The sequence below is a fragment of the Cryptomeria japonica genome, chromosome 6 (genome assembly GCF_030272615.1).
Source record: "Cryptomeria japonica chromosome 6, Sugi_1.0, whole genome shotgun sequence".
NCBI classification, from domain to species: Eukaryota; Viridiplantae; Streptophyta; class Pinopsida; order Cupressales; family Cupressaceae; genus Cryptomeria; species Cryptomeria japonica.
The window spans coordinates 609,168,598-609,193,395 of record NC_081410.1 but is presented as its reverse complement, the minus strand read 5'-3'; the positions used below and the strand labels follow the sequence as shown (position 1 = coordinate 609,193,395).

Below are 24,798 nucleotides of genomic sequence, written 5' to 3'. Positions count from 1 at the left end.
AGAAAAATCGCTCCTGACCCTTCTAGAGGGTCTAGGGCGAAAAACCCTAAATTCACCTTTTTCTTCCAGATTTGAGTGAGACTAAGCCTGGACTACAAGGAAAGAACCTATTTAGAATGCCTCGAAGAGGTTTTGGACCTTAAAAAATGAGAATTTTGAGCTCAGGAGAGAATTTCGCTCCTGACCCTTCCAAAGGGTCCAGGGCGAAATTCCCAAAAATGCAATATTTCCTTCAAAGTTTGATGAGCTAACCTAGTGATGGAGAGAAATGAACCCCGGAGATTGCCTTGGAAGAGTTTAATGATCAAACTAAGGTGAATTTTGGCTTAAAATGTAAAAATCGCTCCTGACCCTTCCAGAGGGTCCAGGGCGAAATTCACATTTTCACCTAATTTCCTCATGTGAAAGACTAAAAAATTGAAATGCAAGACTTTGATTAGGTCAAAACAAACATAAGCTCGCCCTCCGGGAGATTTTGGAAATGATAAACAAGGTATTTAGGACCTAATTTGAAAAATCGCTCCTGACCCTTCCAAAGGGTCCAGGGCAAAATTCTTGAAAAAACCTATTATTCGCCTTGTTTAGGCTAAGTTGAAGGCAAAATGCAAAATTGTGATGGCAAACCTAGGTTGTGAAGATTTTGATTCATGAAGCAAACTAGCCTAGATGAGAATTCAAACAAGTCTTGAAATAATTTAGGCCTTCATCACTTTGGATATTTCAGTGCCTAAGAAGCAAAGAGCCTTCATTAAGCCTTGATCAAACCTTGATGTTCCTCAATTTTCACTAAATTAGCCAAATTCAAGACATTTGGGGAGTCTAAATTAAATTCGCATGAATTAAGGCCATTACAATTGAATTAATTAATTTTTTAAAGCCTTAATATAAATATGAAATCCACCTTGGAGGCCTTAAAATCAATTTAAAAATTTAAAAAATATAGGTGAGCGCTCAAACTGCATTTACTTGCTTTTACAAGCAAGTCGGCCTCTTCCTAAAGGGAATTTTATTTGTTTTGTTGCTAAAAAACTAGGTCGGCCTCATAGTCAATTAGGGTGAGCGCCCTCTATAAGAGAGGAGTATTGTTTCAAAATGCAAATCATTCATTCATTGTTCTAAATGCGATTTTGAGGAGCAGATTGGAGGAGCGAAATCTAGCAGATTGGAGGCGAATTTCTTACCAAGTTGGAGGCTAAATTTCCAGAATTTGCTAAGTGTTCGAGGCTAGTGAAGGTGACGTTCTTTTGAAGGTTAATCAAGACATAATTCATCCAAGGAGGGCCAGAAATTCATTTTTTCTTTTTTTGTCCAGCAAAGTCTGATCTTCTTTCTTCATTTGTCAAGGTTCATAGTTAAGCATTCAAGAAGAGGTATGAAGAATCTAATTGTTTGAAGTTCTTATTCAAGATTTGTTTTGATTTTCATAGCATTTTTTTTAAAGGTCTAAGTCTTGAAAATCCAATTTTCATTCATAATTAATTTGAAAATTTAGAATTTCTGGATTTATCATGTCATGTTCAAATTAATGTTTTGGAATCATTCCCTTTGAAAGGTCTTAAATTCTATACTTTAAGGTATGATGCTTAAAGACTAATTTAAAATTTTTGTGTAGGCATCAAATGACGACCCCCAAAGCTGGAGGATCTACTAGTCGGCAGGCCCTCATCAAGGAAGATCAGAGGAGCGACGAATTGGAGACCAGGATTGTGTCCAGGTGGAATAATATCGGAGACACCAACTTAGGAAACTTCAATGTGAAGAAGTTTCGAGAGGTCCCCTACATTGGCAAGCCATCACCTATTGCAAGGGGGATAATCGAGAGTGGCATCATCAAGGCGGCAGGTTTTCCTCCCGCAGTCAAGTGTCATGAGCTGATGATCGAGTGTGCCCGCCACTATGACTCACAGTCAAGGACGATTGTAACCAAAGACGGGAACATCTTAGCCTACCTTTCAAAGGAAGCTATAGGCGAAGCTCTTCATCTTTCGGACCATAAAGACATGATCTACAAAAGCTTAGAAGGAGCAAGGTCGATCTATGAAGATGATCCTAAGTCTTGTTTGAACTTCATCAATAAGAATTGGTTGCTCAAAAGTCGGCCTCGCCTGAACAAGACTCCCAATACACCACATAGGATTGACTTCCAGGAGGAATACAGAGACTTGATAACTTTGCTCAATCGAGTTACAGGTGCTTCTCAAGCCTTCTTCTTCGAAAAGTGGATGTTCTTCTTCATACAAGTGATAGTCCAAGGAAAAGGAATGCTTCAGTGGGCCAGAATCATTAGCAATTGTTTGGACGTGCAGTTGAGAAGGCTAAGACCCACCAAATCATTCCACATGAGCTCATATGTTATATATGCCTTGATCAGGAGTTTCAAGTATGCAGGGCTACCTCACAGAGGAGTGATTGGAAGAGGACCCTGAGAAATAAGAGTTTGTGATTCTTATGTTCATCTGCATCATCCACCTAGAAGTGACTACAAGTTAGTCAATGACACCTTCACGATGAACATTACTAGGATATTGCAAGGAGGATATCACAATCGACTGTCTCTGGATGCACAAGAGCTTGTGAAGAAGTATGGCACATGGTTCATCCAGTTTCAAAAGTTCACATACATCAGAGTTCATGGGTGTCCTTCACCACCTTACATGTTGCCAAGATATCCAACATATAGGATAGTACTACTTGAGGTGACTAGACAGTTGGTAGCTTATGCGAAGGCATCCAGACACAAGCATGGAAATGGGATTCCCGTGCCCATCATACTAGGGAACTCAGTTGAGGTGTGTCCTAATACTCAAGCCGCGGAAGATGCAGAGAAGGAATTATCTTTATACTAATTCACATCCTTTGCCTCACGAGAGAATTTTGACCCTCATGGTTATATGGAGGAGACAGTCGGTAGGAAGTACAAGCATGAGTTTCAGGTGGAGGACTTTTGGATGAATCTCCCAGGTGATTTAGAGGTTAAAAGAAAGATGCATTCCAGGCTACCCTTAGATCTCATCAGGAAATGCAAAGTTTATAGAGTAGCCGATCAAGCCCAGGATAATGGTAGATACCTCCAGTCGTCCTATGAGAAAGAGGACAAAGAAGTGAAGATAGATTGGAATGAGCCCGAGGTTTTAGACTTGAGGGCTTTGATGGCTCCCGTTTTATCCTACACTCGTAGATGGGTGGATGTACCGCATCAAAAGTTGAAGGAGCAGAATGTATCAATGACATTTACTTTGGAGGCAAGACCAGAAGAAGGAGAAGCAAGTGTGAGTGAGAATACTTCTCATTCCAAAGGTTCAAAGAGGAAAGGACCTGAGAAGAAAGAACCTTCCAAGAAGAAGCAAAAAACAAACCCTGATCACCCACCAAGCACATCTTCTAGGCATGAAAAGGAGGCGAGTCAAGGGGAAGATCAGAGGCAGATAGTATATGAAGTTGATGAGTCTATGGAATCCATGGTACAAAATGATAAACAAGAGAAAGGACAGACACCTCAACATTCATCAAGTCAATCTCCCCAAGTTGATGCTAATGAGCAACACGAAGAAAAGAATGATGATGAAGCAACATCTCCTTTTCAAGAAGATAGGCCACTACCTAAAGAAATACAAGTGAGGGAAACAAGATCTGCCATTCCTGATTGTCTGAAAGAGAGACTGACAAGGGTAGTCGTGGTTGAAGAGGAAGAAGATGTGTTTGACTTGGAAAGCCTTATAGGAAATTCTCATGAGGTAATGGAGAAGAAGAAGGCCACAAAGATGTCTAAGGTAATTAGAGATGAGACAGGATCCAGGAAAGTGCAGGTAGCTACACCAGTGGTGGATAAATATGAGGATGAGATTCTTGCAGAAGAATATGACTTAGAAACCTTTGAGCTTGGTCCACTTACCTCCGAGCAAGCGATGGAAGAGGCAACTGATTCATTTGAAGCACTTAAAGACAAACTTAAAGAAGAAATGGAAAAGAATAAGAGGCTTGAGAGGGAGGTCAGTGCTTGGAGGAACTATTTTAGTCATCTTAATCAGCCCTTGAGACGTCAGGATCCAGCGGTATCTCCTTTACAAGAACTCCCTCTTGAATCAATAGGTGAGGCAGAAAGGGTGAAGAGCTTGGTTCAACTTATGAGTTCTTGGATTGATAAATCTCACACGGTAGTCGTTGAATTTGCAACAAGAATGATGAAGACAGTTCATCGATCTATCCAGGTCCTTGAGATTATCCATAATCTAATGATAACTGTAGCTGCATTCACTCACACTATTGATGTTATCATTCCTTTCTTACAAGTGATAAGACGAACACCAAGACGGATTCTGGCACAAGAAAAGATAATGGATGGAGGAACCCATAACCTCCTACAGTGGTCAGCTCTGCTCCAGATGAAAGAGGTCCTTTTTTAAGACATCAACACCAGATGCAGTCGAGTTGAAGGTATCATTCATCCAATTCAAGATAAGGTGTTTGAGGTGTTGTGTACCATTCTTGATAGGCGAATCGAGATTGAGACAGATGTGGACATCCAAGAGATGGAGGAGAGAGTCAAGGTCATCTTTTGCAAAGAGGAGAACATCATCACAGATAAGCAACGAGATCAAATGTACACTACTATGTTCCTGATTGAGAAGACCAAAGAACTTGAACCTGGATGGGAGACAACTCTTCTCACTACTTTTGATCAAGTCCTTCACTTGGAAGAACGAATGAAGAATCTTCCTGAGATTCCCACTGTTGAGATTGAGGGAATTGTGTCCAGATTCATTGAATATGCTATGAAAGAGCATAGGAAAGGGAACAAAATTCTAGATGAAAAGTTGTTATAGGATGATGTGGCAGCTTAATTCCTATTGGTCTATGTCTCCTCGATATTTGTGCCAATTCTTTATTGGCTATGGATTAGTGATGTTTATCTAAATGGGGACTTTTTTGTAACAAACCCTAATTAGGGTTTAGGTGTCAAAATCTCAGCCATTGATCTTCTTTTGATCCGGGCCATTCATTGTATTTGAGGATGCTATATATACCCTCACTCATTTCATTTTGAAAAGTTAGAAAAGTTAGAGAAGAGAGAGAGAGCTTAAAGAGAAGAAAGTTAGAAAGTTGTTGTTGTAGCAAGGTTGAGCAGTGAAGAAAGAATTTTGAACAATTGTTGTCCATTTGGCTATGATATCAATAAAATATTGAAGTTATGGTGTTTTATTGCAATACTTGTGGCTATCTTTATGATTGTTTATCTTCTTGAATCACTCTCAGTTGAAATAGCATTTAAGTTTTAAGTTTGGAGGACGAAGTGTTGTGCTTGATCTTTGATAAGATTCATATTCCAAACCACTAGCTTCTTACTGATTGTAAGGACGCCTTGTGTGGTCAACTGGAAACCTTGAGATTGATTAAGAATTCAATCATTCTTGGAAGTATTGATATGTATCTCTATGATAGTATCTGTATCCTTGATGATTTGAAAAACTATTGAATCCCCTTAGAAGATCGCATCAATTCCAGTAGAGTTGTAATTTCTTGGCGATACTGAAATTGGTAGAATCTTATCAAGTCTAGCCTTCATTGAGTCATTCTTAGGAATAGTTTAAGTATCTCTTCTTTGAAACCCTTACCTTTTGACACTTTTTTGAAAATCTGTTAGTGTTAAGAAAATCCTGTTCCTGCATTTGGAAAGAAAGTAACGTGGACAAGCTTTCTCTGAAAGTACGTAAGGCCCCTTGAAGAAACAACATATACAACGACCAATGGTGCTTATCCACATGTAGAGATCCTACAAGAAAGAACCTTGAAGTCATCCCGACTGATCCTTTTCGCGACATCTTCAGCATTCGGAGACTTTAATCAAGAGAGGATAAGGTACCTCTGGGTATTTTATTCTGTGTTTGGTCGTGTACAAAATACACATCAATAGTACCCCACTTGATAAATAATCTTCTTTCCATCTATCAAATCACACATGGGGCAACTAAGAAAACTGTGGAGTTCACACCTGATTCAGTTATCATTAGAGACTTGGAGAGTGGAGCTATCATTGCGACTGGGGTAGTTGATCATGCATCTCGGTTGTACTCTTTTTCAGATTTTGGTTCTATTGATAAGGTTGGTTCTTCCTATGTTGATGATTCAGATTTTGAGGAGAACTTTGGGCATTTGAACTTGGGGATTCTCACACGTGACCCCGTTCTTGAGCCTTGCATTTCATCTCCTTCTATTGATATCACACCACCTATTGCACCTGATGATGCAACTAGTGCGACAGTTTTGCCTTCTTATGATCAGTGCAGCAGGATATTTCATGTCTTCCAGCTTCATTTGATTGGGATGCCTACTTGACAGGCATTGCAGGTTTGTTGGTGGACTCCTACATTGCAGATTTGGGAGACACCATTCATGACATTCATCTTCTCTTTGATGAAGATGATCCTTCTTTGATTGTTGCAAGGGATAACTCTAACCCTCTTGTGCATTCTCTACATGATCAATCTTTAGAGGTTGACATGATTGTGGATACTTTTGTACAACACTTGGAGGAGGTCTCTTTATCTTTTGAGGAGACATATGAGTCTTTGGATATTGTTCTACATTCATCTCCACTAGATCTTGGAGTGCCTTTTTCAGCAGTGTGGCACAGTTTACCACCTTTGGAGGGGGTACCTTTCAGCATCGACATGGGGACACTTGAGCAGTTTTCAGAGATTCCTTTCATCATGAGTATTTTTGCTTCATCTTCCCTTCATGGTTGGGGAGACTTTATGGATACACCTCTGGTTTTGTTTCTTCCTAATGGGAGGAATGTTGTTCAACGTTCATGGAGCAGTTTCTTCATTCATCTTCGAGCTTCTATCATTGGTGCAGATTCCAGATTGAGGGGGGGCTTCCTAGTCTCTCTTCTTCTTCTCTCATATGGGGGGGACTTTTTCCTCACATGGGGTTTTGTCCTTCACATACTTCTATGAGAGTTCTTTGTATCTAGTTTTCATCTCTCTTTTGGGGGAGGGTTTTTTCCCATTGGGTTTTTCTCTCTTTCCCTGCTTTGTGAGAGATTTCCTTGCATTGGTTTTAATTCATTTGCATTTGTACATGGGTACCTAACATGGTCTAGTAGCCGGGACCCATTTCGCATTGCTTAGTTGCATTGTAGACTTTAATGCATTCCCCTAAGTTGCACTTAAGGGGGGGTGTTGGTGTAAATAATTATTCATCTTGGATATTATTACACTTTACTTAAGTTTACTTAGGAAATGCATTTCATAGTAGTTTGGGTATGAGACACTTGGGTGTTTGTGCCACATTGGGATAGTGTGTGTAGGAGAATTTCCACCTTTTATGGTGTGATCTTGTTGTTACACTCCATATTTAGTGGGTGATCCACCTCATGTGGAATATTATATTGTTTCTCCTACCTACCCACACCTATTTCCTACCTACCCTTGTTTCTTATTGAGCCACATGTCATGTTTGTGTGCTCACATATCCATATAGCCTTGCCTATACAAGCAGGCTCATATTCATTGTATGTATCGATTGATGATCCAGTTGATCAATATTTTCTCTTGATAGAATACAGTTTATTCCTATCAATATTTTGTTCTCTCTTATTTGTGCTTTCCATTGCCTCTTGATCTTGGCAAAATCTCACATGGTATCAGAGGTGGTCCATGTCTCACAGTAATTGTAATTTGTAGTGATGTATTTACTTTTGGTTTTACAAAAACTATTTACTATTTTGTTTCCATCCATCAGCATTCCTCATGAGGATGCGATTTTGCAGACACTTTGCATTTAAATATATCTAGAATCAGCTTGTTTCTTTTGTGTTATCATTTATTGACTCATTGAATGCATCTTCTCATTAAATTTTGCAAAAAAAATGCGTTTTTTACTAAGTTTATGCGTGTTTTTAAGTTGCCGAGTTTTTTGCTGAGTTTTTCCGAGTTTTTCCTGAGTTTTCCCCGAGTTTTTTCCCCAGGGGTTTGGCAAGTCGAGCCGAGTCGCGAGTTGTTCAACTATGGTCAAAATGATGTAAATCTAGCTTTAAGGAGATCACTCTTCTTTGCAGTGACAACTTTTTATGCTTTTCTGAGAAATTTATGTCTAGTGAGGATTAAATTGGACATGATGTCAATTATTTGAATGCAATGAATAGTTAAGTATCCCATTATTGCTATAATTCATGTCAATGCTTTGACAATTCTTATAAATATGATGAAACACATGTTTTTTCTTTTTTTTAAAATAGCCTATTTGTTTGTAAAATACAATCCCAAGTGTCTAGTGATTATATTTCGCATACTAACAGTTCCAAATTTAATAGATTTTGGGACAATCAAATATGCATCATAAGAATCCGGTTGCATATTGATTCTTTGGTTAAATGTTTCATCAATTTTTGTGCTTACCATGTTCTGATTTTCATTTCTGAAAGCTTATTAAATTTGATTGATTGCAATCAGGTTGGAATATATATGCCTTGCTATGACGTTTTCCGAGATTGGCTTGAAGATTTTTCACGTAAAAATGCACCTGAATTTACACCATATGCACCATCGGTAGCTGGAGCAATGGCACGTGCTTTGGCATGCATTACTTGTTCTCCCATTGAATTAGCAAAGACAAGGATGCAGGTTTGTCATCACATAGTTGTCGCCTCAAACTGCTGGCATTATTATTAGAACTTATAGTTTGTTTCAGTTTAAGAAACTTTTAACATAATTTAGTTGTACCATTGGAAGGTCAAAGTTTATATATTCTTGAAAATGCTGCTTATTATTAACTGCCTGTCTGAAATTTAAAATGTCCCTAGGATTTTGATTTTTTAAGATATATGAAGATCTTAGTTTAAAACAAATGTATTTTCTTATAAATGGCTTTCATCTAGTTCTGTATAGACAAATTTCTAGCTGCTGTTTTTCCAACAAAATCCCATCACAATTCAACTTGTACGTTCAGTAACCCTTGTATCCGATCAAATGCTATTAAGGTGGTTTGGGTCTTAAGAACCTTAAAACCAAAGGTGTGGCTGTAGGTACTAAGTGAATTAGTTAGGCATTTTGAGTAATGAACCATGGAAAATCTTGGTCAAAAACAATATTCATCTTTTTGTTTCTAAGGAACCCAAATAGTGGACTGGCTTGTACCCACATGACGTTTTATTTGGCAATTTTTCTGTTGAGCCTTCTAGTTCTAGTGTTTTTTGCAGCATATGGAGGGCTTTGGAGGCTGTAAGAGGCCTTGTTAAGGGCTGTGATGCCTTCAACAGAGAGGAATTTCTATAGTTTTATATCCATCTGGTTGACTTTATACTGGAATACTGAAATCCTTGCTTTGTTATAAGGGTGGTTTTCTAAGGCATGGGATGGTAAAGGTATTATTGAGTTTAGACACCATTGATATAGGGCAGTTGAAAACTTGAAACAATATCAAAAAATAATATTCTTTGCCTAAATCTCAGAGGAGAAATTTTACTGTCTTGAATAAAGCTTTGTTTAAGGTGGAGTATCCTATTAATATCAAGTTTAGTTTTGAGATTTCTGATAAATTTTAGTTTTAGTGGGTTGATTGGTTTGCATTCTATAATATTAATGCCATTAAACTATATAGGCTGTTAATTAACTCAAGAGGTGCTTACCTATGTCAAAACCAAATGGGAATTGAATATTGATGAGAAGCAATGGTCATCTATCCTTAAGACTTGCTGGCATAATCTTATTGAGCCCCCAAAATAATGTTTTCAGATGTCTATTACTTGTTAACAAGCTTGTTGTTGGTTCTGTCTTATCCCAGTTTGGTTTGTCTTCATTTGTTTGTAACTATGCTCCCCCAAGTTTCTAGATAGGGGACAAGTTTTTTTGAAGACCATTTTTTAGGGGAGGACTATTAAAAAGTAGAGAAAATTTTAAAATATAAGACAATTTCGAATATTCATATGATAACATTGTGGCATTTCTTGCCACCCATGACTTAACTCTTATTCAACAATATAGTGACTGTAGCATGCCAATTTTGTCTGTGGTGGTCCTTGTATATTGAATAGATTGTCCAATGTATGAAACAAGATAATCATTGATTGTTACTTCGATCGTGAAAATGTAGAGGTTTGCAACAGGTAATGTGTTTTGTTGATCTTGTGATCATGATTAATCATTGGTGTATTACTTGGCTAGACTTATTGTTTGGTGGGGGTTTGGGGTTACGCCCCAAGCAAGGTTGAGGGGCAGTGCCCCCATTGGGGTTGAGGTGCAATGCCCCTCATAAGGGTATATGGGTAGGGTGCACCATTTTTTATATTTATTTGTAAATCTTAGATAGGCATGTCATAAACGAAACAGGCAGTGAAAGATTGTAAGTTCTAAAAAAAGGTAACTGAAATGTGGCTTGGTATGTTAGAGGATGCCTATCCATTCTCGAGAGATGGGGAAGTGTGGATGCTACTTGGCCATCCTCTAACGTATCTAGGTGTTTCTTGAAAAATTTTCCATACTTGAGACATTTCCAAATTTTATGCAAACTAAGAGACAAGGTGAGGATGTTTCCTACCTATCCTTGCATCCCCAAAACTTCCCCTATTGGGGACAGGGTCATATTTAGTAGGGAATGTATCCTTGGTGAGCATTGGTTCGTAGCATTTGTAATGTGGAAATATGTGAGCATAGATTTTTTGTGTAGCTTAATAAAAAGTATTTGGCCTTTGTTTTTAGGGAATGTTTTGGGTTGGGATAGTGGGAATAACTTCTCCTGGCAGGAAATTCTATTTTGTTTGACTGAGAAATTTAATTATTTTTGGTTATCTTTATATACCAAGATTTTATCGAAAATGAGAAATGATGACATGTTCCAATCCAAAAGGAGGCACCTTATGGAGCCTTCTAGAAAACTCACATATTTTGAAATGGCTTCATAGGTTACTATGACATTGGAGATCTCAATAGACAGGTTTATGAAGTTTGTTGATTAAGTTTATGCTATGGTGTACAGGTTTGAGATCAAATTTGCTCAATTTTGGCCTCAGGGTATGAGGAAATCTGATGATAAGTTTGTGAATGAATACATGGAGTTTTAGAAAGAGTATGATGTCACACTTCATAACTATGAGCACTTCTTTTATGTTCACACTGCAAAAAGTGAGGTTCCTTCTAACCTTGAAATCAGCAATCAACATTACAATGAAGATTGTAGATGCAAATCACCTTCTCTTATTGGTAATAGAGAGAATAACAACAGGAAATGTTGCTGGGAATGGCATGGCTTTCTTGATACTCTTGTATTATATCATGTATCTTTTGATTTGACTAGAATTGATATGTAAAGCTATATTGATGTATATTTTTGTTCTATGGGTTCTTTTGATTTTGTGCCTATCTTGGTTAGGGGGTGACCTGATTTGGTTGACACATCTATATTGTAGCCTATCCTTTTTTACTATTTAATCATCATTTTATAAATCAAATTTAGTTACAAAATGTAGCAAATGAGTCTATAAAACATTGGGGGGAGTTTCTATTACTACATGACAATGATTTTTCTTCTATACTGATGTCATTCAATCCAATCTCTTTTGCCTTCACTACATCTGCATCCCCCATAGCCTGCCTCTTGAAATTGTCAATCTTGTCCTTGATAAACGTGGAAGGGTCCTCATCCTGCATGGTCCAATTAGAACAGGAATCAATTTCATCTAAATCAATAAGCTTGTGTGATTTGCCCTCTGACATTTTTGTGCAAAGCAAAAGGTTGTATTGCATAAAAACTTTGTCATTGAGGCATTCTTTAGTCAACCTATTGTGTTTCTTCATGTGAAGGACGTTGAATTAACTCCAGTTGTGCTTACAATTAGAAGTGTTACAAGGTTGAGACAAATTTCAAAGGGCTAGCTTTTGGAGATTTGGGGTAATTCAACTCCAATCTGCCCACCAAGAACTTCCAAATAAAATATTCAAAAGTTTGTGAGAAAGCTATGTTTGGTTAATATTTGTAACTTGTAAGATATAATACTTCAATTTTTGTTATCTATTGTCTAGGTGGATCTTTCTTAGATAGCTAGTGGTGAATAAAAGAGCTTTCCTTATCTTTCTTATAATTTTGCAACTTTGAAATAATGAGGTCTCTCACTTTAGCCATTGGTGTCATCCTCTTAATGCATGTTGAGGGGTTTTATAATCTTCCCATTATCGTTTGGTGCTACTTGAGAAGAAAAAATTGGGGTTGTGGTAGTAATTCGTTGCATGAATGGGCTGGTGATATTGATTGTCTCACCTCCAATAAATGGTCTTACGAATGGGGCAAATCTACTTGTATCCTTACCTATAATTGTTTTCGATGGCCTCTTTGTCCCTATCCATGGCTTTATAAATATATTCCATTGGGTTTTGCACCAACACCTACAAAGTACAAACAAATGTTACAAACTTACAAGTTACAAGTACAACTAAAGTAAGTGCTTTTAAAATTGAAAATATAGAGTTTAATTTGAAATTTAATTTGAAGTCTGAAGTTACCTTGATGATTTTTGTAGCTCTCTTAATAAAGGCATAATTGAACACTGTTTTTGTTGTCTTCTCTCCATCAGTCTTTGAATATGTTGAGTCTATCCATGCTTGACTCAAAAACGTCTTACTTCAAGGATATCAATGAACTTGAAATGCTTTGCAATTTTAAAAGTTTACGTGATGACCCTAACCGGACAACCCTAGGAAACAAGCAATTTTATTTGTATTTTGTGATTTTTCTTGAAGATAAATAATGCCAAACAGAAAGTACACAATCTAATCACAAATTCCAAACCCTTATTTGCTGATGTCAACAAATTTTAAACCTTAGGATGATAAAAATATTTATTGTCAGCAACATGAAACCCTCCAAAAGATATTCAATTTATTTGCAAGTTGCAACTGCTGAAATTAATAATGTTAATGCAAATAAGGTTTTGTTGACGTGTATTTTGTACACGACCAAACACAAAATAAAATACCTAAAGGTACCTTATCCTCTCTTGAATAAAGTCTCCGAATGCTGAAGATGTCGCGAAAAGGATCAATCGGGATGACTTCAAGGTTCTTTGCTGTAGGATCTCTACGTATGGATAAGCTCTTTGTGGTATGATGTGATTTTGCTGGAATCACAAGGGGACTTACACTTGATGACTGAACTTCTGATTTGCTTTGAATATTGCTGGAACACAGGATTTTACTAGCTTTGATTTGAAAAAAGGAAAAAAGATGAGGGTGAGGAAAGAATCTAATCCTAATACTAAGGAATGTAGGAGCAATGATTGATCTTTGATGAAATTCTAACTAAGTCTTGTTTTGACATCAGAGGACCATCTCCACAAGGTTAGTGCAATCTTCGAAGGAAAGCTTTATGATGTTCAAATCATCACTGCAGGCATAGACACCATCAGGCTGATGCATATCAATGAAGAAGCGACAATTGAAGTTAAGCTTAAGCCGAATGATTCCAGTTGACTACACAAGGCAAGTCTGCAATCAACAAACTGCTAGTAGTATGGATATAGGAATTCCACCATCAATCAAGCACATTTCTTCCACTCATCTAATAACATGAAATCAAACATGAGAAGTATAGAGACCATGCAAATTGTTGAATCGACCCATAAATTTCACCATTTCTTCAATGAAGTTTTACAAGTCTTTTACGACAACATCTTGGCAACAATCTTTGCCTTCTCTCTCTACTCTACTCTAATTGCTATTCTATCAACTAGCTAATCACCTTCTAACTACTCTCTATCTGTCTTCTATTATCCTTTACAAATGAAGAGCTGGGGCTTATATAGTGCCCACAATACAATTCGATGGCTAAGATCAATTTGAGATCAATGGCCAAGATTCAATAATGAAAACCCTAATTAGGGTTTGTTACAACCATTACATAACATTTAATGCTTGACCAATGAAATAATTGTATTAATTGGACACATGTCTTCTTTGGAAAATTCAACCAATGGATAGCTGGGGTAGGTACATCGAAGTTTGTGCCACCTCCCATGAGTTAGGTACATTGAATCTGGACATGCTGAGGTGGACCACACCGACTGGAGAAGTGATGATTGGGATGCCACCTCGTCTGACACTTGTGATTTGGTAGATATTCAACTTGATGTTGCTGAGAAGCTAGCTTTAATTAACTCTTCTGAAACTATCTGCTTCTTAAACGAACCCTTGCTCTGACTTCTTTTGTCTTTGATGTGCAGGATGATGATGTACCTCGCCTTGGAATGCTAGATTGGAAGAAGTTATTCCTGATGATGCTTGACCGAAGAAGGTCGTCCTTGTCGATGCTAGACTGGAGGAGGTCGCTCTTATCCTTGCTTGATCTTCTTTGATGATACTGAGCTGGAGGAGATCATCTTTGTCCTGGACCAGATCCTCTTTGATGAGAGCCTTCCGACTTGTAGATCCTCCGGCCTTAGGAGTCGCCATCTTGATACCTACACAACATTTCAAAATTAGTCCTTGAGCATTAAAGGGTAGAAAATAAGACTCAAAAGGAAGATTTAAGGTATTAATTAGGAAACTTCATGATAAATCTAGAGTTATCATTTCCTAATTAATTAATCAACACTTAGACTTTTCTAAAAAAAGTGCCCAAAAATCAAGTCTTGAACAAGGATATTAGGATAATTTCGCCATACCTCCTCTTGAGTACTTAACTCTAAGACCTTTTGAAAATGATGCAAGAAAAATGGATTTTGCTAGGCAAAGTTTAAATCATAGCCCTCTCTTGGATGAATTGCTCCTCCATTAGTCTTCAAAAGAATTTCACCCTCCTTAGCCTCCACACTTAGCAAAATTTCGCCTTCAATCTTCTGGATTTCGCTCCTCAAATTGCTCCTCAATTTCGCACTTTAGAAGGGATGAATGAATGATTTGAACTTGAAACAATGCCCCCCTATTATATAGAGCGCTCACCTTCTTTCCATGAGGCCGACCTAGGTTTTTTTTCTTTAAATAATAAAATAAGATAATAATCCATTAAAAAGGAGGCCGACTTGCTTGCAAAAGCCAATAAATGTGCTTGAGCGCTCAATTTGTATTTTTAATTTTAAAAATTAATTTTAGTGCCTCCAAGGTGGATTTTTTAATTATTTCAAGGCTTAAAATTAATTTATTAAATGCAAAATGTTTTTAAATTAATGCAAATTTTAATTTTCCAAATGTCTCAAATTTAGCAATTTTGGTGATTTAGTGCAAACTGGAAAATATCAATTTTTGATCAAGGTCTCAATGAAGCTTGCTAGTGATTTCGCCCTGGACCCTCAGCAAGGGTCAGGAGCGATTTTGAGTTTTTTGAGCAAATTCTTGATCATTCCAACTTCAATCCACCTCACAATGCTAGGAAATATCTTTCTTCTTGCTCCCAATCCAAGTTTGATTTCGTTTTGCAAGGCAGAATGGGAGATTTTGAGATTTTAGCCCTGGACCCTCTCCAAGGGTCAGGAGCGAATTTCCTTTTCTAGGCTTGGTTCCTCCTTTTTCAAACTCGAAATCACCTCAATTTGATCAAACAAGGCAATAAATGTCCTCTACTAAGATTTTCGCCCTGGACCCTCAGCAAGGGTCAGGAGCGAAATTTTGGTTTTGGGCAAAATTCACCATTTTTCAAGCGTCCAAACCTTTGAATGATGTTCAACCTTCCTTCCAGGAGACCCTGCACATAAAAATTTAGCCAAAATTAGTGACAAATAGGCTCAAATAAGATTTTCGCTCCGGACCCTCAGCAAGGGTCAAGAGCGAAATTCACAATCTAGGCTAAACTGCTCAATCTTCAAGTTTCAAATCACTTCACAGGGCAAGGTAAGATCGTTTTGAAGGCCAGGAACAAGGTTTCAAGCTCAAACAAGGTGGCAAATGAAGTTTATAATGAATTTCGCTCTGGACCCTCAGCAAGGGTCAGGAGCGAAATTCCTAATCTTGGCCAAAATTCATCATTTCCCTCAAGGTTTTTAATCAATCCCAAAGTCCAAACAAAATGCTTTGCAAATCAAAATTTGGTCAAATAAGGCAAGGAATGAGTCCTAGGTTGATTTTCACCTTGGACCCTCTGGAAGGGTCAGGGGCGAGATTCGCTTTGGACCTCCTGAGAGGGTCAGGAGCGAAATTCGCTTTGGAGCGTCAGGAAGGGTCAGGAGCGAAATTTGACTTTTTGAACTCTCCGTCAGGATAATTTTATGGAATATAACATTTAAGTATAAGTGATACTTTAAGTTATATTCCATATATACTTTCAGGATGTTTGAGAGTGGTTTCAGACCTCCAGGAGCTATATTGCAAAATCTAGTTTTTAGAGGATTTTCAGTTTCCAGACTTAGTCAAATTTTAGGATCAGGACATTCCAGACTTAGCCAAATTTCAGGATCACGACTTTCAGACTTAGCCAAATTTCAGGACATTCCAGACTTCATCACTCACCAACTTGACCTAACTCAAGCAGAACCTGCTATCCAGGTGATCCCCTTGGCGACACTCAAAGTGCAAAGGCTAATAGACAAAACCCTAAAAGACCTAAAAAACAAACCCCAGAAAGCAAAAAGTAGGGGTCCCCATTTGCAATGGGGCGATGTGTGAAATGGTCACAACAGGTTTGAAATTAATTTTCAAAATTTTCTAAAACAATTTATTGCCATTCACAATGCCATACAGTTGTAGGGACTGCTGATGCAAAGTGTACGACAGATGGAAAAGTGTTTGCAGCAGTCACAATGGTTTGTTTGGCTGATTCAATGCTGGATGATTTATGGCAGTTCTGGAAATAACAAAAATTTATGATAACAGCCATTAATTATTGCTGAACTTCCTTGGAAATATATGCAACATGTCCAAATCTGGTTGAAGTCTCCTAGGAATGCTTCCTAACTGCTGTTTGCTGATGTATGATGACTGAAACAAGGTAAACCAATGCGTAATGTGGCTGGTCCAACTAAGAAATGGCTGATTTTGTCCCTCAAAAGGTGTCTCTCAAGTAGGGTTAGCAAAAAAAGGACTGATCCAATGCTAAAAATGGCTGATTTTGTTCCTCCAAGGATGGCACTCAGCTAATGTTAGCTGATCCAATGCAAAAATGACCAATTTTATTCCTTCAAGTTTGGTGCTCGGCCTTGGTTGGCTGAGCCAATGCTAAAATGACTGATTATATTCTTTCAAGTGTGGGACTCAGCAAGGATTAACAGATCCAATGGTTTAATTGACAAAAAATGAAAATTAGTGTAGAAAGCTTCAAATATGATATGGTGGCAGAAACAACATTATTTGCTTGCAAATCCAAATTGTCCTATTGTTGTAATCTTGTACAAAATCTCGAAAAATCAGCAACAAACATTGTAGTGGCATTGTAGTGAATTGAAAAGTTCCTTCAAATCCTCAACAAATCAGCACAATTGTAATCCTTAGATGGAATCACCCAAAATGGGAAACAAATGTTTTTGTCATTGATCCCAAATGTGGAATCCAAGAGGGTTTTTGTTCTCTCAAACCCCAAACCAGCCAACAGTTTATGTCCTTGGATGCCTTGGATTGAACAAATTGCTCAAATCCTCAACAAATCAACATTTTATAAAAATATTATTAATAAGTTGCCTCTTTTAATTAGAAATTATTGCAACCAGCTTAAAATTACATTACTTTATTTTAGTCCGAAAAAGGGGACGACAATTTAGTTGTAAACCTTGTGACACATGTCACACAAGGTCTTTTTCCTTGGTGGGATCCCACATCAAGTTGAGAACTCAAAGGTGATTATAAATATATTTTGTAATGTTCTTTGCCTTATCTATAATTGGTCTCACCCAATCAATTTTGTCTATGACCCCCAAATGAAGGTCAAGGCAATGGGCTATGCAAGGGGTCCACAAAAGTGATGGATGCCTTTTTTGAAGCAATTTTCCAGCTACCATGTATGCTACTACAATGTTAGTGACAACTTGCTCGACATTTTGTATGCCCACCTCTAAAACATTCTCCTCCAACATCAAGGTCAAAGTTTTTGCATTCTTTATTTTGTTGGAGGCATCAATTGACTTCAAGAAAATCAGCTCACTTATTGAACCCACCAAAAAAATGATGAGGGCGTGTGTCCTTCCATCCATCCATCCATCTGAAAGTATGGTGCATTCGAACTCTTATCACTACTTCTTTTCATCTTCTGCAATTGACCTCTTTTGGAGAGGGTGCCCTGTACCCTTTCCTTGCAAGTTAGTATGGGTTTTTCCTCACATTGAAGAGAAAGTTGTTGTAATACCAAAAATTTGCACATGCCCTATTTTCTTCCTTGTGCACCTCCTTATTCCACCTTGTACTTTACAGTGAAGGTTGTGCTCCAAGTATATTTCTATACACCCCTAAATTTTTATTTTTGAATTTTTTTTTCCAACTGTAAGTGATATACAATGCAACATTCTTTCCACTCTTTCTTCACCCAATTCCTGAGATGGGCAAGGTGAGAGCATACAATGTATAGGACTTGTACAATTAATTAGAATGCTGAAACTGAAATGGAAATGCACTAGGCGACAAGTCAGCCAATCACACTTGCGCAATACTGAAAGAAAGAATACTACATGCTTCAATGGAATGCGATTACAAGCATCCATTTATACAGTGGGTAAACAAAGGGCACTTCCTCTTATGTAGTGGGAAAACAAATAGGGCACCTCCACTTGTTTAGTGGGAAAGAAAATTACAAGCATACCACTTGTTCAGCGGCACAAGTTACCACCAAATCATCCATTTATTAAGTGGGGATCAATACAAAGCTACCACTTATTCAGTGGGGTGTACATAAATTCAATGAGCATATGCCAAAGCCATTGGCATTACTACCATCCAGCGTTTACAAAGGTATATCAAGAGCGATAAAACTCGTATAACTGCTGCAACACTTCAAATAATCCAAATAAATGATGAAATCACCCAATTGTGAAACAACAACAATATACCTTGTGTGAATGATGAAGAATTTCTGGTGTAGGTCTGATAATGTTTTGGTTTTGCTATTCTTTTTGTCAAATCACACTTGGAAAATTTGTCGGTAATGCACAACATTACTGAATGGAAGCATTCTAACACATCAAAACTACAAACTGCAGGGAATCACTTCTAACTCCTCAAAACACACTCCAAAATCATTGCTAAAAAGATATAACCATACTGGAAAAGGTTGTAGACCTTCTATAGGTTTTGAAAATGGACATCTTGCAGCTGTTGCAATCACAGCAGCAGATAACCAATCCACCAAAACTCACTCCAGCCACCAAAGTCTGCTTTTAAATAAATACTTTTGCAGTTTCCCAACCTAGATGCCACAAGTCAAGGTGATAAACCTCCACAAAGAGCAGCGATTCTCTCCTAGATTCTAGCATCCTAGGTCCAGGTATGACCACCAAAAACAGGAAGTACGATCAGCAACATCCTTAATATGAACACCTTTAAATCTACATCCTACAATGACATGTAAATGGTCTCCAAACAATAGATAAAGTACTAACAAAATCACCCTTACACTTGCAATAGATATTTGTACGGCCAGGTATGAAGATGTACAACCAGCCAAGAGGTGTGCGGCTTGCATAAGAAATGATCTACTTCACTGCTACAAGCTGAAACACAACAACAAATCTCTAGCAACAATAACACCATCAAAAAACATCAAAAACCTCCATGGTTGCAATCCCAAGACTGAATCTTCACTTTGTAGCTCATTTGTGATCTCTGTATGAAATCACACTAACTAGCTCGGGGGGTTTTTGTCTTCAAAACTAGGAATCTCAAGAGGGTTTTTGTTCACAAATGATTTTGGAAGAACTCAGGTTCTCTCCAAGCTTGTCCTGCCACAATTTCTATTTATCATCAATGCTTGCAATACACATTACATGGTGGATGAAACACAATAATAAAAAATTATACATGTCCATCAAGAGAACTAGTACGATTAGCAATTGGTAAAATATTGGATGATTTATTTACAAAGATCGAAAGATCTTATAGAGTTTACAAAGACGATGTTTCTAAATAAGAAACAATCGTAAAAATAGAAAGAATCTAATATTATAAGAATTTACATAATTGACCATTAACAATAAGAATATAACATATTCTAACACCCTCCCTTAATGGTCAATCTGTCAACAACACCAAGCTGCCCCCTGAATTTAGCAAACTTATCTGGGTTGAGAGACTTGGTGAGAATGTCTGCAGTCTGCTCTGTAGTTGGAACATACTGCAACTGAACTAATCCGTCTTCAACAAGCTTCTGAATAAAATGACAATGAGTTTCCACATGCTTGGTTCTTTCATGGAAGACAAGATTCTTGGCAAGTTTGAGAACTCCCTGATTATCATAGAACAAGGGAGTCGGACTTGCTTGAGATATTTGCATATACACAAGCATCCGGCGAAGCCAAACTGCCTCACAAGCTGCCTTAACTGCTCCTCGATGCTTTGCTTCTGACGAGGAGAGAGCCACTGCCTGCTGCTTTTTACTAGTCCATGTGACTGCATTAGATCCCAAACTAAACACATACCCAAATGTTGATTTCCAGTCATCAATTGAACCTGCCCAATCTGAATTTGTGAAACCACTGAGTCTAGGGTCGTGACTCCTGGTGTAAAGAAGTCCATAATCAAAAGTGCCCTTCACATAACGCAGCACACGCTTCGTTGCTACCTAACGATCAGCTTTGGGGATTGTCATAAAGCGTGAAATGTAGGTCATTGCAAAACTAATATCAAGTCTAGTGGTAGTGAGATAGATGAGACTACCCACTAGTTGTCTGAATGTTGTTTCATCTAAGGAGGAGAATCAGACTTGGCTGACAACTCAAGTCCTTTCTCCATAGGCGTGGAAGTAGGTTTACAATCTTGCATTCAAAACCTGTCAAGCAAGTTCCTGGCATATTTAGACCGAGTAATAAAAATGCTACCATCAGTCAGCCAAACCTCAACACCTAAACAATAATGGAGAAGCCCCAAATCTGTCATGTCAAAAGCCTTGCACAGGTCTTGTTTGATTTCTACAGTCAAAAGTATTGAATTGCCAGTAATGATCAAGTCATCAACATAGACAACAAGAAAAAGAACATCATTACTAGAGTATTTGATATACAGATTAGTGTCAGAAAGGCTAGGTTGAAAACCATGGGCAACCAAGTACTGATCAATCTTGATGTACCACGCTCGAGAAGCCTGTTTGAGTCCATAGAGTTCTTTCATGAGTCTACATACTTGATGTTCTTTTCCGGCAACCTTGAAACCAGGAGACTGCATCATGTAGACTTCATCGCGCAACTCATTGTTGAAGACAACACTCTTAACATCCATCTGATGGACTTTCCATCCAAATTGAGCTGCAATAGTGAGAAGAAGACGAATTGTACTCATATTGGTAGTAGGAGCAAAAGTCTCCTCATAATCAATGCCCTCCCACTGTGTGAATCCTCGAGCAACCAATTCGGCCTTGTATTTATCCAAGGTACCATCTGCATGATACTTGACCTTATACACCCATTTGCAACTAATGGGCTTCTTCCTTGGAGGAAGATCAGAGAGAACCCAGGTGTTGTTCTTCAGAAGGCTCTGGTATTTTGCATCCATCGCCCGTTCCCACTCTAGAATCCCTTTTGCCTCTGCATATGTTTGAGGCTCATAAATACGATGAATGTTGGCCATGAGAGCAAAATTGACTGTAGACTGTTGTTTGCTCTTGTTTCTGGACGATCTACCCTCTATGAGCTCATCAAGATTGTTGACGTGTTTTTTATGGCCGCGTCTAACACAGAATAAAGTTGCCTAACAGTCACTTCACTCTCTCTTGATCAAAGTACGATTGCATGCTAAGATTGCAAGAAGTTCAAACAATCGACTCCAAGGTTCCTTCAATGCGTGGACGTGACTCAGTTGGCTGATGTGGTTGCTGGTAATCCAAGGGGCCTTACGTGTGCATCGTTCTTTCACTTCTTTGCTGTGGCTAGAACTCCATCATCGGATATGGCAATTCTGCGATGCTGCTGCTTCGAACGGACTAAAATGGACTGAAAGTAAAGGGGAAAAGGGTTTAGAAGGATCTAAATCTACTCCTAAGGGTAGTGATAACAATGGATAGTGCTTTGGTGGACAGATTCCAAATAAACCAAGCTCTGCTTTGCCAAGATCAACTACAACTCCGCAAGAATCGGTGCAATCTTCTGGGGATGCTAGAGGATTTTCAAATCAAGAAAGTACATTTGAATACCCAAAACGACGCAATCCAAACGACTATCTACAATCGAACTTAGCACGAATTTAGGGGGCTCAGACTAACTTTACACTGCAACTTACAATCAGCAAGATTCAAAAAGTATGAACCAGGGAAATTCATCAAACACCATTACATTTTCCATTGAAATCAAAGCATTATACTACTACTCTAAGCGAGGAAGGTGAAACCATGCAAACTTTAAAAAAATAATTGAACTGGACACCATCGGAGAACAATGGTTCACTATTATTTTCTCAAAAACTTATCGCAACAATTTCATACAAAGCTCCCTCCTCTTTTCAAATGAGGGGTTCACCCCTTTATATAGGCCTCAAGCCATGATTACATGCAAAACCCTAATTAGGGTTTGCCCTAAATATTCTCCACTCAAGATGCAACAAGGTGGGAATCTCAAATCAATAACCCTAATTTAAAGAGCCTAAAATAGCATCCATTGCGCATTAAATGCATCACCTCCTTCAAATTCGCCCAACATGCGTTGAACATTCATCCATGCAAAAATCACCCCATTATGTCATAAATGATCCATCATTTCCACTTGTGGCGGCTGCATGCAAAATGAATCTACCATAAATTCAACATGTAATGACCAGGTCGCCATTTGGTCAAATATTCCGGTAATGAATGCGCCACTCTACTACCACGTGTTCAATAGATCCTCGCCATGCAAGTGGACCCCGCCGTCGTATATCCGCTCCTGCACATCTGGAATTGTTGGAGAGGGAAAACTCGATTCAGGAAGAATTTTCTTGAAGTCTCCTCAACTTTCCTTGCTTGAAGAAGGTTTTTTATCAATTCTGCACATTTCCTATTTTTTAGGAAAATTCCCAAATTCGGGTTCCACGGTCCAGGAGAGAGAAAATTCTTCTACGAATCCAAATCTATAAAACTTTTGAAATTTGGATGTGATTTGATGCCCGAGAATGGATTTTTCAAATTTTTCCCTGGAGGGGAAATTTCTTGTTCAGTTCATCCCTGATTCCTTCCTTGCCTTAGAAATTTTATGTTCAATTCATCCTTGGGGGTATTTCTTCCTTGCTTGGAATTTTGTCCCGAAGGAAGGAATTTCCAATACTTAGCCAAATTTTCATCTTTCTTGGAATTCTGTCCTGAAGGAAGGAATTTCCAACACTTGGCCAAATTTTCCCATTTCCAAGAATTCCGTCGTGAAGGAAGGAATTTCCAACACTTAGCCATATTTTCACCTTTTTCAGGAACTCTGTCATGAAGGAAGGAATTTCCAACACTTAGTCAATTTTTCACCTTTCCTGGAATTATGTCCTGAAGGAAGGAATTTCCGTTACTTTGTGAATTGTCCATGTCTCCTTTTCAACATCCCTATTTTTAGGGGTCCTCCTAAAATTTAGGAGTTAGTTCATTGGATGGGGAATTCTGCCACGATTCCGAATCTATAAAATTTTCCACTATGTCGAGATTCAGTGTCTAAAAATAGCAAATTCAAAAATTTGCCCGAGGGGAATTTTGTTTTTTCTATTCCTCCTTGACTCCTTGGATTCCATGCCTTGGGCAAAATTTCAATTTTTTAGCTTGGGTGGAATTTTCATCATGTCCATGGATTCATGGACTTTTCCACTTCTGAATGCCTTCTTGAATTCAGCGCCCCATCCCAGCCTTGGGCGCATTTTGGCTTTGTCCATGGACTGACGGATTTTTCCACTTGTGAATGGCATCTTGGTTTTGGCACCCTAGTCCAGCCTTGGGCGCATTTTGGCTTTGTCCATGGATACATGGATTTTTTTCACAAGTTCCAGGCTCTTCGTCAGGATATAGATATGAAATATAACATTTAAGTATACTTTAAGTTATATTTCATATATATTGTCAAGATGTTTGAGAATTGTTTCAGGTCCATAGGAATCATAATGCAAATTCTGGATTTTGGAAGATCTTCCAAATTTCCAGACTTAGTCAAATTTCAGGGCATTTTCGAATCAGGATAACATTGGTGGATTGATGTGAATTTCTGGACTTGGATGATTTTGCATGCTTTCCTCTTTTGGAATAGGAGTTCCAAACTTAACCATTTTTTGACCCAAATTGTCTGCCTTCTGACTCTTCCGGATTTAGAAATGGTCTTCAGGAACATTCAGTCTTCAGCATCTTCAGAGATATTCAACTTTCAGTGTTTTCCTGTGAAGATCCTACCAAAAATAGATTTTCCCAAATAGTAAGTGTTTCAAAATGTCAAGGTTTGGGCACAATAGGTCAAAAAAGCACTTGCTAAAAATAGTAAGTTTAATTTTTGGCAAAATTAGACCAATCCGAGACTCAGTAAAATCCCTAAAAAATAGGAACTTTCTAAAAATAGAAAGTTGCTCCGTTTTGGCTCAAATTTTACGGGGAGGTTCCTTGAAGGGTCCTAATTCCAGTTGTATGTTCAGTTTTTCCAAAACCCTAACAGAAACCCCTAAAATCTAGGATAGAAGGCAAAATCCTTAAAATTCACAAAATGAGTCCTATACTTAGCCGAATTCGCTCAAACAAAAAGCAGATTTAATCAATATGACCCCC

At 38.1% G+C, this 24,798-nt stretch overlaps 1 protein-coding gene across 2 annotated transcripts in view; it reads left to right on the top strand.

Annotated features, from left to right (window-relative positions):
- Positions 1-24,798, top strand: part of LOC131055023 (mitochondrial carrier protein MTM1) — a 154,918-nt gene that overhangs the window by 79,801 nt on the left and 50,319 nt on the right. For both annotated transcript variants that reach the window (XM_059207520.1, XM_057989633.2), the window contains one exon: positions 8,454-8,624. In XM_059207520.1, the coding sequence (XP_059063503.1) occupies positions 8,454-8,624 (171 nt within the window). The remainder of the gene's footprint in view (positions 1-8,453; positions 8,625-24,798) is intronic.